Source organism: Punica granatum, chromosome 6 (genome assembly GCF_007655135.1).
Source record: "Punica granatum isolate Tunisia-2019 chromosome 6, ASM765513v2, whole genome shotgun sequence".
NCBI classification, from domain to species: domain Eukaryota; kingdom Viridiplantae; phylum Streptophyta; class Magnoliopsida; order Myrtales; family Lythraceae; genus Punica; species Punica granatum.
The window spans coordinates 1,838,653-1,859,259 of NC_045132.1; the positions used below are offsets into that span (position 1 = coordinate 1,838,653).

Genomic DNA, 20,607 nt, shown 5'->3' on the forward strand with positions numbered 1-20,607 from the left:
CTAATATTATGAAATAAAATGAAAATTTTAATAGTTAATAAAATAGTATTCGTCACGAGGATTCAACATGTAACATTCTATCTATTAGACGAGCCACTGCACTATATCATCTACCTTATTCTCAAATAGATCTTTTGTTTTGGGTAACTTGTATTTTTTTCCTTCTGGGTATATTGCTTTAGATTGTTCATCTTTGAAAGTGCTTTCCCATGATTCTGTATTCCCTTTTATTTTCCTTTTTTTTATTTTCCCCTTTTTACTGTTTTCTTGATCCAGGCTGGAGGCAATAATGATATTAAATAAAAAAATAGAGGAAATTTGATAAATTCCAGTAAACTAAGTAAACTAGAAAATAGTGTTCGGGACACTTTATGAATGCGTGTATATATACACACATGCACATAATCTTCACCGATCAATTATTCCAAAACTAATCATAAAATGTGGAAGATGTGCACTTCATATCAGTCATGACACATGAAGATATGGAGGTTAGAGTATGTGATTTATAAAGAATATATTAATTTATAAAGAGAGTGGCAAAGATTACATGCGAGGAAAAATCAATAAGAATGAGACATTTGGATCGGGCACCAGTTCAATATCGATATTCGGAGAAATTGATTTTATCCAAATATCCATTGAACTCGTCCTGCAGTAATGCTCCTCTATCATCGGACAGAACACTGCCGATCCAATCCAAGTCCGAGCAGTTCTCCATTGAGAAATTGAAGAACTCGTCCACATCGAAACCGGTACCTGGGTCTTCGCCTCCACCGGACGTCTTCTCTGTCGCAACTGCTTCCGCATAGGCCTTCTTGTCGGGCACGATGGCCATGGCATTCCGAACCCCTGGAACTCTGCTCTCCTTTTTTTGGTGGTTTATCTTCTTTCTCAAATGAGAATTCCAGTAGTTTTTTATCTCATTATCCGTTCGCCCGGGCAACCTCCCAGCAATCAAAGACCACCTGCAATCAATTATAGAAACAAAAACTATAAATTTAAAAACTCACTGGAGCTGAAAGCACCTCACACTTGGAGTCAAGCCGATGCCCGAACAAAGATAAATCTCAATTAATAGGCTGAGCTCGTCCTGTTGTCCCATCGAAAAAGGAAGAACTTTGAGCCCAAATGTGGATTTGGTAAAGTATGTGGATTTCATGGCAACTGAAACTGTTGAAAATGGATAACATACCTGTTTCCTAGGAGTTTGTGAAGCCTAAGTATCAAATCCTCTTCTTGGTCTGATATGTTGCCTCTCTTGATGTTGGGTCTTAGATAGTTCATCCACCTCAATCTGCAACTCTTCCCGCACCGATTCAAACCTGCCAGACGAACCAGGAAATTATTGATCGAACGAAACCGAGCCGACTCTAGTGCATAATGTGAAAGTTAAGGAACAACTGAGTCGATATCAAAGCAGGGACCGGGAGCAGACCTGCAATGGCTGCGATCTTCTTCCACCTTCTCGCGCCATTAACGGCAATGGCTTCGGCAAGTTTTTGGTCTTCTTCAACAGTCCAAGCCCCTTTATTAATTCTCTTCTTCCGCTGCAAATCCGTGACAGAAGAGTCCATCAATTTGGGTTTGTCTTTGGCTTTTCTCTGTTTTCTTGTTTGCAATCTGTGAGAAAGAGAGAGAGATGATATGATATGATATGTATGGCCTTTTGAGATGGCTCTATATATATAATTATGCACACACATGCAATTAAAAAATTGAAAAGTTTATAAAATATTTATAATCATAAAGATTAAAGATAAAGTTTACTAATAGTAGAGAGGGCGTATCGCATTACAGTGCACATTTGCATGAGAACTAAAAGGTTCGAGTTTAATACTCATTATGAGACTACCTGTACTACCTTATTAGCTATTACGATGTTATGATTTATATTTAATTGTACTAAATCCACTGTTATCAGAATCGGGCCAACCGGTTCAACTAGTTCGATCGGGAATTGGCACCCTCACTGGTTCGATCTGTGTAAAGACCTAATATGCAAGGTTGAGCCATTGAACCCACAAAATCGCCTAGTCTCTAAGCAATATCTTTTTGAACCGTCCAGTTTAATGAGTTTATGGGTTTGCTTTTTGATCATGAGACCTCCCACTACCCACTAAGATAACAATTTACTCCTTAAAAACTAAGCTATGCTTACTACTTGATATATTTTCTCTTTTTTTATACTTTTATATAGCATCTAATAAATTTAGAGAGAGAAGTGTTGCATGAATGTATTTTCTTGTATTTCTTAAAGTTACCATTTGTTTAGCATTGATTCTCTTTATAATATAAATATAATCTAATTGAACCTGCAGTTCGACCCAAAAAATCTTAACCCCAAGTCTCAACAGGCTCGACATCCGATCCGATTATGATAACACTGACTAATATTTATGAGCGGATACTATATATATTTTGTGAAAGGACATTACTCTTCTAGGTACGCAAACTACACTTATGGAGTGGATTTTATTTACTTAATTATTAGGGGATTGAAATTAATTGGCAGTACATTGTGATTCGTATGATCGAGTATAGATTACTTTTATGAAAACCCGCGTATTGCGTGGATGATTATAAAGGAATTTAACAATAAAAATCTTGAAACATCAAAACTTATTCATATTGTTAATTATAATTGGAATAAAAATAATCAATATCGAAAAAATTAGTTTGAAAAAGAAATTAGTTCATAAAATTCATTCTACAAATTAAAATTCAACCAAAGAATAAGAATAAGTAAATAAAACTACTGAAAGTTAATGGAGAAAAGATTTCTATTAAATTATGAAAAATAAGAACAAATATAGGTATATAAATTGCAGAAGTTTTACAGTTATAGAAGTGACGTCCATAATGGAACTCGAATAAAAATCATGTCGAAACGATCAATATCAAAATAATTAATCTCGGATAAAGTTCATTGAACAAATCAAAGTGCAATAAACAAAAGTAAATTTTGGAGAAAATTAATAAAACAAAAAAAATCCTATTTATGAATCAAAATTCAATCATAAAAGAAATTTTGAAGAAAGTAAAAAAAGAGATTTGAAATTATATGTAGAATATTGTTCTCTTTTATCGATACTCGGCCAGGCAAAGGACTATATATACACAAAGATCGAATTGTCAGAAAACAACTATTATATATTTAATATATTTAATCTATATATATTTAATTGAAGTGGCAACTATATATATATATATATCCATCTATATATATTTTGTTGCGGCAACTATATCTTTTATATTATATTTATAGTAATGCAAATTATTATAATGCCCTTATTGAGTTATATTCTATTATAATCTAAATATTGAGGGATGTATATATATAATCTAGGGTTAATAACCATAAAAGGCACAAATTTTTCACATTTTAACAATTCTAGGACGAACATTTTTCTTTAACCTAAAAATACACTAACTTTTAATTTGATAACAATTCTAGCACATCGTTAAATTTTTCGTTAATTTGGAGGGAATTAAGGCCACAAAGTGCACCGCCCACCCCAATCAGAAGGGTGATGGTCGGGATTGTGACTCCATCCACCGGAATTAGAAGAATCCCTAATTTGAGGGTTCTCCCGATTCTGGGGTTGGGAGTCTCGATTCCGGCCACCACTCCCTCGATTGGGATCGTCGGCGGCCTCCCCCCGATAGGGTCGTCGACACCCTCTATAGCCTAGAGTCCGTCCAAATTAATGAAAAATTTAACGCCGTACTAGAATTGTTATTAAATCGACAATTTGTGTATTTTTAAGTTAAGGAAAAAAGTTTGCGCTAGAATTGTTAAAATATGAAAAGTTTGTATTTTTGTTTTGTTATTAACCCTATAATCTAAATATTCCATTGTATATACTTCGTCTGTTTTATGTCATATTTTATTCCCTCATATGTATTCCATTATGCCTTATATATATTTACTATGTAATTAATTAATTAAATTTCCTCACTAAAAATATAAAAATTTCCTTAGTATAAGTGATCTCCTTCCTTTATAAGAATATAATAATTTCCTTAATGTAAATCGATGACATGGCAACGTGAGAGAGCTCCATTTTTTATTTTTGATGATGTAGCGGCGTGAAAACTCGGCTTGTACTTTATTTTCATATATATATATAGATTAATTAATATATTATTAACAACTCGTAATCTCATTGAAGGAAAAAAATACATTAATCTTTCGAATGTTAAAATTTTGTTGATACGGTACCCGTTATGATTCTCCGCAACTCAAAGTCATGTTGTTTTATAATTAACATTGAGCTGAATGTCGAATTATTTGGTGTGTTTGGTTTTAGAGTTAAGTAGAGTTGAGTTTTAATTTTAATTGAGTTTTAATGATTGTGTTGTTGAATTATGAGAAAAAATGTGAAAAAGTAATGAATAGTTGAGAAAAAGTAATGATTATGTTATTAAATTGTGAAAAAAAGTAATTGATAGTTAATAGAATTTAATATTCAAAATTAAATTGAATGGTTAAAAAATTAACGAAAAAGGAAAAAGTAATAATTTTGTTGTTGATTTTTGTTGTGTAGTGAGTAGAGTTAAAGTTAGAGTTAAATTTTTAAAAACATGATTGTAAAATCAAACAGAGCGTTATGCTGAAATTTTGATTTTCAACTTCAATTTATTCATCCATCAAATCACGGGCAGGAGAGCACGGCGTCTCCCACCATCATTAATGGTACGTTTGGTTTCAGAGTTAAAGTAACTTTGATTTTGATTGTGGAAAATGACAAATAATTATGTAGTGTGTTGAGTTAAAGTTAAAATTAAAAGTTTTTGTGATTTTAATTGCGAAATCAAACCACATAAATTTCTTTGGTTAACAGTCCCACGGATGTTTTACAAAGAGCTATCCTTGCCAGCAATGAGTGATAATGATAGTTTATTTGGGGCCCACATATTTACATTCTTGAGGGAGTGAATAGAAAGCTGAGCTCGTGATGCTATACGTAGAGAGAGTAAATACAAGTACCATATATATTTATTCAAGTAATTCTGTACTTATTTTTCTTAAATAAAGTCTCAAATTCGAGTCTTATACATGAATATAGGTTATATACCGTAAAAAAAAAAGAGAAGAGATAATAAACACAGACAATAATAATGATAATCGAGATTTATGAGATGATTAGTAAATTGGATTCTATTAATTCGAATAATTCAAATCAATCAAAAGAAAAATAAAGGAATTAAATCAAATAAATAAGTCAAATACTAGGCTCTGAGCATATATGGGGTTAAAATGAGTTCATGAATACCAATATCAGTCGATTCAAAGAATTCAACGATTGTGCTCCTTAAACAAATTCTCAAGTTTGAGTCTTGTGAATAGAGAAAATCCATACTATAAGAGTTTTACCCTATTAATTGGTCAATCCATTCTAATTGAATTAGTCTGAATCCGTTGACCTTTCGGATATCAATGTAAATGCTAAAAAAGAGTAAAACTCATTACTTAAGGCATTCGGTCTCTATTGTTGAATTGAATGCTAACTATAATTAATGTAACTAGGGGCGACCCGGCGTGTTGCCACAGGTTTGATTTTTTTAAAAAAAAATTTTAATTCATCATAATGGTTTGTGTAATAATCAATATAGTGTATAACTGACGCTAATAATAAATCTATTTATTTGTAAAAATTATGAACTCTCTATTAATAGTAAATAATATAATTTTTAAAAGATGATATTGCTAGTTCCACGGGGCGCAACGGAAACGAAAAAGGAACAGAAATTCAAAATTTCCTACCCGTGAAACTAATTCCAAGACCTACTAGAAGAATAAGAGTAAATAAAAACGTACCTGGAATATTTAAAGTTGTCGACCGAGCATCCCACGCGTGACGCCTCTACTGGAATCCACACCGACTTTGTCGACAAGTTTTCGAGATCGGCGGTGCTAGCGACCAACACTCGAAAGAAACACCGATGCGACACCCGAAATTTTCAGACTAATGGACCTAATTTGAGTTGAACAATTCAACCCAAATTATATATATTTTATATGCACACATATATGCACGTACATATATATATTAGCATATATATATAATATGTGTGCGCTTTTATATATAAGCATATATCTATATAAAAGTAATCTGCCCCTTTTTTTATAAGCAACAGGGGAAGGAAGAAAACCAATTCTAGCCGATGTGGGACAAGGAAAATCAAGGCTCCAAGTGACATGTGTCCAAGTAAATGTCATTAAACCATTGGCCCATGTGTCACCGTATTAATCGTGCATCAATTAGGTCCATTTAATCTAATAAATCGAGTCTAATTAATCGATAAATTTAATCTCATTAAATATTCGATTAATCGGTCACACCTTAAATCATCTAATCTCAATTAGACGATTTTATTATTTCAAAATATCTCGTCAATTTAGTCGTCGTGTGTGACCCTGTAGGTTCCCAATTACGTTGATAGTAATATCGAAATCTCTATTTCAATATTACAAACAGTGAGCGGCATCTAGCAATGCATCAATGTTACTCAAGTAATCGGAAAGTCAATTTCTCGACGAACCTCGTGACCTACGTTACCGTGTAATATAATCCATTGTCCTCTATATCTCTATTGAGCCTAAGGCATGGTCGATGACATCCTTGTATGGCTCAATATCTCTCTTTCTTGGTTTACTGGGTAAGTCTATCAGAACAAATGAGCTCGATATCATTATATCGACTCATTTGGGTATGCATACACTTTTAGACTTAACCACCAAGTGGCCGTGAGATATCGCTCCCGTTTCGTAGGAGGGACAAATCTTATCTTGGTTACTCACATTCCTCTCCATGCTCTGTGATATACCCAATAACTGTCTTTATAACCATCCTGTTACAGTGGCGTTTGACAGTATCAAAGTATATGACATTACATGTAGGAATCTATGGTGACCTCAAGTCAAAGGACCATTACACTATAGTCACTTTGAGATATGCTAATGACAGTCACGTAACAACCCATGTAGCAATCTCATGGTGGGTCAGTCCAATACACATTACTCTTAATGTATACATGTGGTGTGATTTGATATCTCCATATCCATGACCTATGAGACTTGGTCATCAATCAACACTCACACTAGTCTAACCGTATTATCGTTGTCCTAATTAACGATAATACTTTGACTATGGACATTTAGGAATAATGTTCATTAATTATAGGATCTCACAATCAAGTCACACTTGATGCCTATTGAACCTACTATTCCAAGGACATTATTGTGTAAAATCATATTTAGCGCAATCTACACAATAACAGATATGCCTCGTAATATAATGAAATAGATATCATATTACAGAACTGATTATAGATTGCCTCTAGGGCATACACCAATTCCCAACAATCTCCCACTTGCACTAGAGCCAATCTGGCATCTGTCTAATGCCAATAGATCTAGTGTGAGCCTCGTGCTTGCGCTGCACAAGAGGCTTCGTAAGTGGATCTGCGAGATTCTCATCTGTTGGTATTCTGCATATCTTCACATCTCCTCTGTCGATGATCTCGCGAATGAGATGGAAGCGTCTGAGTATATGTTTGGATCGCTGGTGAGACCTGGGTTCCTTAGCTTGCGCAATGGCTCCATTGTTGTCACAATAGAGATCCACTGGGTCTGCGATGCTAGGAACCACAACAAGTTCTGTCACGAACTTCTTGATCCAAACGGCCTCTTTTGCAGCGTTAGAGGCAGCAATATACTCGGCCTCTGTGGTAGAATCGGCTACTGTCTCCTGTTTGGAACTCTTCCAACTCACAGCACCTCCATTCAGGCAGAACACATACCCTGACTGCGATCTACTGTCGTCCTTATCGGTCTGGAAACTAGCATCGGTGTAACCTCTTACAACGAGCTCTTCTTCGCCTCCATATACCAAAAACATCTCCTTAGTCCTTCGTAAGTACTTAAGGATGTTCTTTACTGCAATCCAGTGTCTTTCACCTGGATCTGATTGGCATCGACTCGTCATACTCAAAGCATACGAGACATCTGATCGAGTGCATAACATAGCATACATGATGGATCCAATAGCTGACGCATATGGAATCATATTCATGCGGTCCCTCTCTTCTCGAGTAGAAGGACACTGAGCCTTCGAAAGGCTTATGCCATGTAACATAGGCAGCGACCCTTTCTTAGAATCCTGCATGCTAAATCGCCGAAGCACTTTATCTATGTATGCACTCTGACTTAAGCCAAGCAGTCTCCTGGATCTATCTCTATAGATCCTGATACCTAGCACGTAGGTAGCTTCGCCTAAGTCCTTCATAGAGAAACACCTTCCCAACCAAGTCTTCACAGACTGTAAGGAAGGAATGTCATTCCCGATCAGAAGTATGTCATCTACATATAACACCAGGAAGATTACTATACTCCCACTAACCTTCTTGTAAACACAGGGCTCATCTTCATTCTTGATGAAGCCAAACTCTTTGATTGCATCATCAAAACGAAGATTCCAGCTCCTAGAAGCTTGCTTCAGCCCATAAATAGACCGTTGTAGCTTACAAACTTTTCTGGCACTATGTGGATCGACAAAACCCTCAGGTTGCGTCATATACACATCCTCGAGGAGATTCCCGTTCAGGAAAGCAGTTTTGACATCCATTTGCCAGATCTCATAATCATAATAAGCTGCAATTGCAAGCAAGATCCTGATGGATTTAAGCATAGCTACCGGGGAAAAGGTTTCGTCATAGTCAACACCATGAACTTGTCTGAAACCTTTTGCCACAAGTCGGCCCTTAAAGGTAATCACATTACCGTCCATGTCAATCTTCTTCTTGAAGACCCACTTACACCCAATGGGTTTTGCCCCTTCAGGTGGATCAACCAAAGTCCATACTTGGTTAGTGTACATGGACTCCATCTCAGATCTCATGGCCACCAGCCATTTCTCAGAGTCAGAGCCTATTACGGCTTCCGCATAGGTTGTAGGCTCATCATTATCTATGAGCAATACGTCATTGTCTTGAGTCACGAGAAATCCATATCTCTCGGGCTCATGACGTATCCTACTAGACCTACGAGGCTCCTGTGTCACCTGTGTAGAAGATTGTGCCACAACAACTTGTGATACTTGTTCTGCAACATTGCCCGTCGATTGGTCAATGTCATTTTGTGGTAGAACTTCCCCAAGTTCTAATTTCCTCCCACTAGTTCCTTTGAAGAGAAACTCTTTCTCAAGGAATACCGCAGTTCGAGCGACAAACACTTTGCCCTCGATGGGATTATAGAAATAGTATCCTCGAGTTTCCTTAGGATACCCCACAAAGTAACATTTGTCCGATTTAGGGCCAAGTTTATCCGAAGATAATCTCTTCACATAAGCTTCGCAACCCCATATCTTTAGAAAAGACATCTTGGGACGCTTCCCATACCACATCTCATATGGTGTCCTTTCAACTTATTTCGACGGAGCATTGTTTAATATGAGAGCAGCTGTCTGTAGAGCATATCCCCAGAAAGAGTCAGATAAGTTTGCATGACTCATCAAAGATCGAACCATATCTAATAAAGTTCGATTCCTCCTCTCAGCTACACCATTCCACTGTGGTGTTCCAAGTGGAGTTAGTTGAGATAAAATCCCACACTGTTTAAGATAGTCAGCAAACTCATAGCTCAAATATTCACCTCCTCGATCTGATCGAAGAACTTTAATGCTCTTACCCAACTGATTCTCCACTTCATTCTTAAATTCTTTGAACTTTTCAAAGGATTCAGATTTGTGTTTCATCAAATACACATATCCAAATCTACTGAAATCATCAGTAAATGTAATGAAGTAGAGATACCCACCTCTAGCAAGCTTGTTCACTGGTCCACATACATCAGTATGTATGAGAGCCAGATGATCACTAGCTCGCTCACCTTTTCCAGTAAAAGGGGCCTTAGTCATTTTCCCCATTAAGCAAGGTTCGCATGTCTCGATCGATTCTAAATCAAACGAGTCCAGTAATCCATCTTTATGGAGTCTAGAGATGCGATTCTCGCTAATATGGCCTAAATGACAATGCCAGAGGTAAGTCGGGTTCGAATCATTAGATTTGAGCCGTTTGGTTACCACATTATAAATAGGCGTATCTAGATCAAGAACATACAGACCATTACTTAAATGTGCACTGCCATAATATACATCATTCATGTACATAGAACAACACTTGTTCTTTATAGTGAAACAAAATCCCTTCTTGTCCAAACAAGAAACAGATATTATGTTTCTACTAATAGCAGGTACATAATAACAGTCGTTAAGATCTAATACAAGCCCAGTAGGTAAAACTAGGTGATAAGTCCCTACAGTTAATGTAGCAACTCTTGCTTCATTTCCAACTCGTAGGTCCACCTCGCCCTTTGTCAACGATCTACTGTCCTTTAGGTCCTGCATATTTCCACAAATATGAGCACCACATCCGGTATCTAATACCCAAGATGTAGAAGTAGTAGATACATTAATCTCTATAACATGGATACCTGAAGTGGAAGTCTCACTTCCCTTCTTCTTCTTCAACTCTTCCAGGTATATCTTACAATTCCGCTTCCAATGTCCAGTGTTGCCACAATGGAAGCAGTAATCATTCTTCGCCACCTTGGCTTTAGGCTTCAACGCACCCAAGTCAAAATTTGATGCACCTTTAGCCTTCTTGCCTTTACTCTTGCTCTTGCCCTTTCTTTTGGTCCCTTGGACCATTAGAACGGACGTCCCCTTGCTGATATCATGCTCAGCTGTTCTCAACATGCTAAGCAGTTCAGGCAATGGTTTATTGTAGTCATTCATATTATAGCTCATAATGAACTGACTATAACTGCTGGGCAGCGACTGTAGGACTAAATCTGTGGCCAACTCTTGACCAAGAGGAAATCTCAGTCTTCCCAGAGTCTCAACGTACCCAATCATCTTGAGTACATGAAGACCCACCGGGCTACCCTCAGTCAACCTTGCTTGAAAAAGTGCTTTAGAGATCTCGAATCTCTCATGTCGGGCCTGCTCTTGATAGAGCTGCCTGAGATGCACGATCATATCGTACGCCTTCATGTTCTCGTGTTGCTTCTGAAGCTCCGAGTCCATGGTGACTAACATGAGACATCCGACGTTTACGGCATCATCATGATGCTTACTATAAGCATCTTTCTCAGCTTGGGGGGCATCGTCAGGCGGTGGCGCAAGAAGAGGTTGCTCTAAGACATATAGCTTCTTTTCTTTGGTGAGAACAATTCTCAAGTTTCGATACCAACCAAGGAAATTATTCCCTGACAGTTTGTCCTTATCAAGGACGGATCGCAAACAGAAAGTACTAGAAGTGCTCCCTGCCATGGTAACTACCATAGAAATATACAAAATAAGTATTATGACACAACAATATTTAATGAGGACTTTATAAATATTGCTCCCACTATTTATATCAAATCAATGACCCTCAACATTGATTCAGAGAATATCATTCTCATAGTAGCTCAAGATCCATATCTCACCAAGCTCTGAGTCAGCGAGGGCTGATTCACCCAGAACTGGCTATTTAGGTAGGGAACTCACTTTCCCAATTGCATCACATGCAACTCTTGATTAGTTGAGTGAATAACTCCTTATTCAAATCTATCTTATAGATCGATGCCCAACTACATGCCTCTGAACTCCTAATCCTATTAGGCTTGCTCAGTTAAGTCCGACCCACTGGTAAACACAACGTCTTACTAGGATAGATAAGGGCATCCTGCGAAGGCAAGGTCTACACACTCATCGATCTTGGTCTTGACGAGCGTTACACGGTGGAAGGATATGGACTTAATATTTTGAGGGATTTGATTAACATTTAATCGATCTCACTATACACTATTATGTAACTATTACATAATAGTCCACACGTATAACTATTATACTAACACAACTAGGACATAGTCCATGTCTAACAGTCATGCACCGCAAATATCAAACATAATCATACCAGTACCAAGCATAAAATCATATTTTATGCTATTATCTACTCAGATTCTAACTAGCTAGGCTCTGATACCAATTGCTAGTTCCACGGGGCGCAACGGAAACGAAAAAGGAACAGAAATTCAAAATTTCCTACCCGTGAAACTAATTCCAAGACCTACTAGAAGAATAAGAGTAAATAAAAACGTACCTGGAATATTTAAAGTTGTCGACCGAGCGTCCCACGCATGACGCCTCTACTGGAATCCACACCGACTTTGTCGACAAGTTTTCGAGATCGGCGGTGCTAGCGACCAACACTCGAAAGAAACACCGATGCGACACCCGAAATTTTCAGACTAATGGACCTAATTTGAGTTGAACAATTCAACCCAAATTATATATATTTTATATGCACACATATATGCACGTACATATATATATTAGCATATATATATAATATGTGTGCGCTTTTATATATAAGCATATATCTATATAAAAGTAATCTGCCCCTTTTTTTTATAAGCAACAGGGGAAGGAAGAAAACCAATTCTAGCCGATGTGGGACAAGGAAAATCAAGGCTCCAAGTGACATGTGTCCAAGTAAATGTCATTAAACCATTGGCCCATGTGTCACCGTATTAATCGTGCATCAATTAGGTCCATTTAATCTAATAAATCGAGTCTAATTAATCGATAAATTTAATCTCATTAAATATTCGATTAATCGGTCACACCTTAAATCATCTAATCTCAATTAGACGATTTTATTATTTCAAAATATCTCGTCAATTTAGTCGTCGTGTGTGACCCTGTAGGTTCCCAATTACGTTGATAGTAATATCGAAATCTCTATTTCAATATTACAAACAGTGAGCGGCATCTAGCAATGCATCAATGTTACTCAAGTAATCGGAAAGTCAATTTCTCGACGAACCTCGTGACCTACGTTACCGTGTAATATAATCCATTGTCCTCTATATCTCTATTGAGCCCAAGGCATGGTCGATGACATCCTTGTATGGCTCAATATCTCTCTTTCTTGGTTTACTGGGTAAGTCTATCAGAACAAATGAGCTCGATATCATTATATCGACTCATTTGGGTATGCATACGCTTTTAGACTTAACCACCAAGTGGCCGTGAGATATCGCTCCCGTTTCGTAGGAGGGACAAATCCTATCTTGGTTACTCACATTCCTCTCCATGCTCTGTGATATACCCAATAACTGTCTTTATAACCATCCTGTTACAGTGGCGTTTGATAGTATCAAAGTATATGACATTACATGTAGGAATCTATGGTGACCTCAAGTCAAAGGACCATTACACTATAGTCACTTTGAGATATGCTAATGACAGTCACGTAACAACCCATGTAGCAATCTCATGGTGGGTCAGTCCAATACACATTACTCTTAATGTATACATGTGGTGTGATTTGATATCTCCATATCCATGACCTATGAGACTTGGTCATCAATCAACACTCACACTAGTCTAACCGTATTATCGTTGTCCTAATTAACGATAATACTTTGACTATGGACATTTAGGAATAATGTTCATTAATTATAGGATCTCACAATCAAGTCACACTTGATGCCTATTGAACCTACTATTCCAAGGACATTATTGTGTAAAATCATATTTAGCGCAATCTACACAATAACAGATATGCCTCGTAATATAATGAAATAGATATCATATTACAGAACTGATTATAGATTGCCTCTAGGGCATACACCAATTCCCAACAGATATCATGTTATCATATATGATATCATTTTTCTTTTTATTTCACGTAGTGTGTTTTGAATGTGTTAAAAGGTTTGATTCTTGAATGTAAAGTTTATAGTTTTGCTCTTAAAAAGATAGGTACAAATAAGATTTGAAAATAATATTAAGTAAATGAAGACATGATGAACTTTAAAAAAATGAAAATGTTTGCATTTTGTAAATTTATGAAAATAAATTAACAATGAAATTAATTTTCATCGTTGGATCTTCTCATATAGATAAAGGGAGAAAAAATATTACTTGTAATTTAAAAAGTATGTGTCTAATTAGTATAATTTCTTAAGAAATATGCAATATAGACAAAGAAAGTTTATGTCTGTAAATGAATATTTATATAAAAAAAAAGTGTAGGATATATGCCTAAGTCTTCGTACAAAGTTAAAATAGATAAAGAGAATAGAAGTAAAATACATAATGTCAAATCTTATAGTGATCGAAAAAAAATGAGAAAAACTTGTACACCATATGAGCATAAAACATAACATTATATTTTTTAAGGAATGACTTGTCAACCATAATGATGGATCATTTGACCCGATGAATCATTTATGTTACACCACTACCTGGTCGAATCAAAATTAAAAATATTGGACAAAAGAAGGAATAAAAAAAAGGAAAATATTTCCTAGGCACAAACTAAAACTTGAAAAAGAATATTACATATATCGTAATTTGTTTAGTATAAAATTTCTTCTAATTTCTAAATAAAAGTATTACATGGAAATAGTTCGATTATAATGATTAAATCATTGGACATAATGTGTCGATCGCATTATGCTGTATCTTATTCGGGTCAGATTTGACAATACTAAAAAGGCATAACTTTTCGACCTAACAGTCGGATTATTTGGCGTAATGCGTTGATCGAATAGTGTGGAACCTTAATGGAGTCGGATCTGAAAATGCTAAAAAGGCATCATGCATTGACATTACGATCACATCTTTTGGTATAACGCGTGATCGGATTATGTGGTACTTTATTCGGTCGGATTTGAAAACGCTAAAAAAGGGGGGGTGAAAATTAAAAAAAAAATGAAATATAGGGATTTATGATGGATTATGTGGCATAACATGTCGACGGGATTACGTGGCACCTTATTCGTTTTATATTTGAAAACACTAAAAAACATAATATTTCGAAGTAACGATCGGACTATTTGGCGTAACACGTCAACAGAATTATGTAGAATTTTATTAGTGTCAAATATGAAATCACTAAAAAGGCGTAACGGGTCGACTTACAATCAGATCTTTTGGCATAATGCATTGATAGAATTATGTGACACATTTTCCGGATCGAATTTGAAAATGGAAAAGAAAAGGGGCGAAGTATTAAAAAATAAAAATTAAAAAAAAAGGGAATGGGGGGCGCTAGTAGAAAAAACTCACCCACTTCCCCCGACTAACGGAAGGACCTGTAATAACATCTTTCTTAATTTTTGAACTCATCTCCGAAGGACTATAAGGAGAACCCTTTTATAAAATGACTCTTATTCTGGACTGCAAGAATCTTATTCGCGACTTCAGCAATTTTAAGATCCAGCTAGCACGTATGTCTATCGGGAAATGAATGGAGTCGCTGACGAGCTTACCGGTTCGGCAAGGGACGACTTGTTCTCCTCTCCGAATTTTGTCTATTTTGTTATCCCTCCTAATCAGACCTCCTTTTGTACGATCAAATGAGTATTGCTAGCTGCTGCCTGTTAACTGTTGAGTTTGTAAAAGTATCGAGCCACTTCGGATGATTTAGGTGATCACTGATGATATTATTCTTTATTACCCAAAAAAAAATCAAATAAATAGATATTCCTCCATTTGTAGGGCATGACAGTCAGCTGCGCTGTCTTTCCTCCTAAAGTAACTTTGTATGGGCTCAATGCCTCCATGATTGAGCAATGGATTCAAGACTTATTCTTATTTACATTTGTATAACTTCATTATATACTAGGGGCCATGCACTGCTAATTGATGGTAGTGAATCTCATCAGAACCTGAAAGGCTGCTAAATAAAGTGAAAGGCTTTTTATCGATAATAATCACATAAATGACCAACTGATATATAATTTGCACGCACGTACTTTCTTCCTTATGAAATACTAAAATCGGAACAATCAAACCAAAAAAGAATCAACAGATCAAAAAGTGAAAATGGGACTTATAGCATATAAAGGTAGGATGGCTTTGCCTTGAGCCCCAGAGAGCAACCTGCAAATAATATCACATGCATATATATATATGTGTGTGCATAGTTCTCAGTTTACCCTAGTAAATATATGTTTCAATACTTATAGCTACATTTTTGTTTTTATGGTTTTTATGCAGGTGCAGCCGTAGATTTAATATATCCACTAGATAAATTATAGATTGACAAGACGTGATATAATTTATAACATTTTCGGATAAATTTTTTTTGATGATTATGTGAAGAATCACACGGGTCAAATCCGTATAAATCTTTCTTTTTTCGGTACGTAGGTCGTATGGATCTTCCTTTAATTAAGTATTATCTGAAAAGCTGGGCGGCGTCAGTGCGAAGGAAATTTATGAGAGTGAGGGACGAGCTACATATATGGACATGCAGAGCCTTGATGAAGATAAAGTGCAACTGATCGCTAGGCTACATATGTATTGATACATCACATAGGTTGAAATTATGTATGAATATATATACAAAGGAATATACTTTGCAGAGCAGAAAAGACAACCTTATAGTGAGTGCACGAAGCATAATCATCACTGGCTAAATTTTCCATTTAACTAATCTCTGCTTGTAGGAAAGGAATATAACATCTGAATGCATCTGACATAGTCAGCAATATATTATTCTCCATCTTACTTTGTCTTCCTCTCGCCATTATTGTTGAATCAAAACATTTATTAAAAAAAAGAAAAAGAATATAGTGAAACATGCTTTGATGTGATAATCAAAAAGTTTCACTTATTCGTTTCCTTTATTAGTTATTAGAAATTATATTTTATTTTACTGAATTCACGAGCCTTCCTTATAATTGAAAAAAAAAACATTTATCTATATTAGCTCTGCTAGTAAAATTACTAATCCATGTGCTAACTAATTTCGCTTTGATAATGAATGTAATTCTTTCAGTGTACACCATAAGGTCCGAAAATCCAGCGGATCTTGATTTATTTAATTTGAGCTGAGTTAGTGTACTAAGGAAAAAAATTCTCCAATTCATGAATTTTTTTCATTTACACGGCTCAAACATGAGATTTTACTTAAGGACAATAACTGTCGAACCGCTTGTATCAACTGATAATGAACATAATTAATGGGCTGTAAATGGGCAGTCATATGGTAATCCACGATGATATATGATAAAATCTGATGATATACGATGATATATAATTAATGGGCTTGTTTCATAATTGGTTGTATACGTCCGGCAAGTAACTGATTGATTAGTCCGATCATAGTGATCCATAATCTCAAATTAAAACAAAGAAGTTCCCATTGAATGACTCTAAGACAATTTGATTGGAAAAATAATGTGGAGAATTTCTCTTTAATTTTATATATAATTATCGTGATAGAACTTATAAAACATGTGATCATTTGGGGGGAGAAAAGAGCTATCGCTATCCCTTGCATGAGGAACAGGTTTTAATAATTAATTAAAAGTTGGAAAGGACTGCCTAATTTACTACTTTACTTATAATAATTGAAGGATTAGGTGGAAAGAGGATATAAATCTGGTATTACAAGTTAATTAGAACCAGGAATATTCGTACCACGAAAAAATTCATTAGCTAAATTACTGCAGGAACCAAACAGCCTCGCAGATTCCTGTACATATAGTTTGCTTTATACATAATATATGTATATTTATGCATGTAATATAATTATTTTCCGTTCTGCCTTAAGGCTGTATTTCAGTATCATCCTTCTAGCGGATGGTCTCTTGACTCTCTAGACCATCAGATTGGCAGTAGATCGATACGGTGATTAATGCTGTTTCAACTGTTCAAAGGATCCAGGAGATCTATAGAGAAGCGCATAATAGAGGTTTGGATGAATAGTCAAGTTGTGTTACCTCGATTATTGTATGTACATATAGGAAGACTATGCCTAGCAAATAAGGTAACTATCAAGATGATAAAGAAACTATCTATGAATACAATAGGAAGAAAATCTTTCCATAATAATCTATGACTACCTAATGTAATATTATAAACATAATTACATAAGATTCTAGACTTCTATATGATCAATTGTAATATTAAGCATACATACGAGTATATGTCTCAAAACGATTTCCATTATTGACAGAAATACTTAATAATGAGTCATGTGTGTTTCTTAGAAAAGAATACCGATATGCATATGTGCCATGTATCGCATTAATATTCGATTCATTTAATGGTTGTGAAAAGTGACCCTCGGTATTATTTACACTTTAGCTAAGGAAAAATTGAATCATGTAGCATGATTCGGTCACCATTTTCATATCCTAACACGCTTTCAAACTTGGCACATCGTAACACAACCGAATTTCATGATAAGCCATCTTGCACATGTGGACCTGATAGGTGGACAAATGAAAAAATATATATAAATAAATAAATAAATAAATAAAAGAGGCGAAGGGAGGAGGGGGTCGGGGTTCCCCGCCGACCATCGGCAAGCCCCCTCCCCTACCTACTGGCCTATGACCTCTAGTCTCCGAGAGGTCACCGACAAACTGGCAAAGAGAGGGAGGCGCATATTGGGGAGGGGGCTTCTCTCCAACTTCTGTCCCCTCAAACGAGATTGTTGAAGGCCCAAGAGGTTTCCAATGTCGTCATTTGAATGGGAGGTTGGCCGGTCGCCGTTGCAGAACCCTCACCTCCTCCTCCCTTCACCTCCAGGACTGGTTTTTTTTTTAACGTTATTTTTAATTATTTTTAATTATATTTTATTGTTGCCCAAGTATGCAAGGGTGGCCTACTGTGAAGGCCAAGGCCAACTCAGCTTCTCATCGCCATTTCTAATGGGCTCCTAACAGCGTGTTAGATTTTAAAAAAAAAAATCGAGTTTTTGTTACGACATGTCAAGTTTAGAAAGAGGTAGGCTAGGGCATGAAATAAGTGATTGAAAGTGCAATATTTCCTTTAATTAATTAATTGAACATCAATAAACCGCTAGTTGAGTGGTAAACAACTTTAATCCCGTAAGAGGAAGAATGCAAGTTCGATTCTTGAGAAATGCATTTATTGGATGAAAAATAACTTTTAGTGCTCAATCTCCTAAAATTGCGAGAGTAAGGTCACCCATAATTTTATCAAAGAGGGTATTGTGTGGTGATACATGCTCTCGCCTGATAACCAAGAGACTTTAGATTCGATACTCATTGTGAGACTATAAGCTCTTAAAATAGCTATTAAAATTTATTTTTTATTGTACTAGATTGATGAGTATGATTTGATAATTGAAATTAATTCAACTGTGAAATTCGGAGTTATATGAATTAATTATATTAAACAAGTCGGTGTAAAGTTGCAAGAGATCAATAAATTAAGTGTAATATTTAAGTTGATTCATTGACAAAGGGGAATTTGATAAATGACAAATTTGAATGACAGGGTTTATGCATATAAGAACAAAAGCAGAAATCCAATACATCTGAAAAAGTTAATTAATCTCATTTTTTCTTAGTGATTTGATATTATTTATTATATGCTTATATGAATGTCATGGAATGAGGACAGAAACCGCTGCTTTCGGCTTTCACTTTTGAATCCGAAGGAGACATGCATTAACCTTAATTAATTTTCTCAAGGAAAATGAATATCGTGATTATAAAATTTTTCATACGTGTGTTTTAACATGTTATTAATAATCAAGAACATGTGGTATCATTCAACTTATTTTCAATATTTATGATAATCTTATAAGTATGGATCGATGAATTAATGTATAGATTTATCTATCAAAAAGTTATATAGATTTAAAAATATGGTGCACATCTAATATGCATATTTTGATGACATTGCATACAAGGTGATAATCTTAGGGTGGATGTTTAGAGCCAGTTCTTTCTTCTTCTTCTTGTTTTTTTTTTGGGGGAAAAATACTTTAAAGGTGAGTTTTCCTTCGGCAATTTTTTTTCAAATTTTTTTGTTTATTTTTTGCTTTATCTTTTTATTTATTTTTATGGTGACAGTTAATTTGGACAGAGAATGTAAGGGTAGAGTTAATTTTCCATTTAGTTTGCAAACACTTTCAAAAATTTTTTAGGGGCAAAAGTTCCCCGAGCTCTTAGTTTAGGGGTTTACAAGTTTTTTTTTTCTTTGAACTTTTGAGAAATTATCTTTCAAAAGAAAGATAATTATAATTTCACGAACGGATTTAAAAATATGAATCTTTAAATTTGCTAGGCATGAAGATTATGGAAATTCTACTATAATTTTCAAAAATATTTTTGTCATGCCCTAAGGTTCAATTTAATATATTTTCTGATGATACTAATGGTATTAACTATTTCCTTCAAAAAATAATATTTACAGTATAAATACTTAATTTAAATAATTTTTTTTCTTTTAGTGTTTGTAATATTAAAGAATTATCTCACCGGAAAGTAAAAGTAAAGAATTTATAAAAGAGGCCTAAGATGACGATGGGCCTCAGGAATTTCGATGACCGTGAAGAAAATTAATTGACGGGCCTGATTATATTATGAGGAATTCAATTGACCAAGTAATTTAGATTAATAATTATAAGAGCTTAATTGACCTAGTAATAGAGATAATAATTAATGCCTAGCATTTTTTAATCAGTAACATCTACCATTTTTTTAATAAAAAAAGTTGCATAATTAAAAAATAATAACTGGGTCCATCTTTTTGTAAAGGTTGGAGGTCTAAATGT

The 20,607-nt window shown here is 35.2% G+C and overlaps 1 protein-coding gene across 1 annotated transcript; it reads right to left on the reverse strand.

Annotated features, from left to right (window-relative positions):
• Positions 1-486: 486 nt before the first annotated feature.
• Positions 487-1,657, reverse strand: LOC116210239 (transcription factor MYB114-like). The gene is made up of 3 exons (XM_031544091.1): positions 1,439-1,657; positions 1,196-1,325; positions 487-968 (listed from the first exon to the last, which is right to left on the reverse strand). Exons 1-3 carry the CDS (start codon positions 1,575-1,577, stop codon positions 599-601), a joined length of 639 nt encoding a protein of 212 aa, XP_031399951.1. The 5' UTR covers positions 1,578-1,657; the 3' UTR covers positions 487-598.
• Positions 1,658-20,607: the final 18,950 nt, after the last annotated feature.

What these genes read in the sequence shown, in the direction of transcription:
- LOC116210239 (XM_031544091.1), bottom strand. Translation starts at nt 1,577, where the DNA reads ATGGACTCTTCTGTCACGGATTTGCAGCGGAAGAAGAGAATTAATAAA. An exon ending in GAAGATCGCAGCCATTGCAG is followed by an intron (nt 1,326 to 1,438) that starts GTCTGCTCCCGG and finishes TTCGTCTGGCAG; the next exon opens with GTTTGAATCGGTGCGGGAAG. An exon ending in CACAAACTCCTAGGAAACAG is followed by an intron (nt 969 to 1,195) that starts GTATGTTATCCA and finishes AATTGATTGCAG; the next exon opens with GTGGTCTTTGATTGCTGGGA.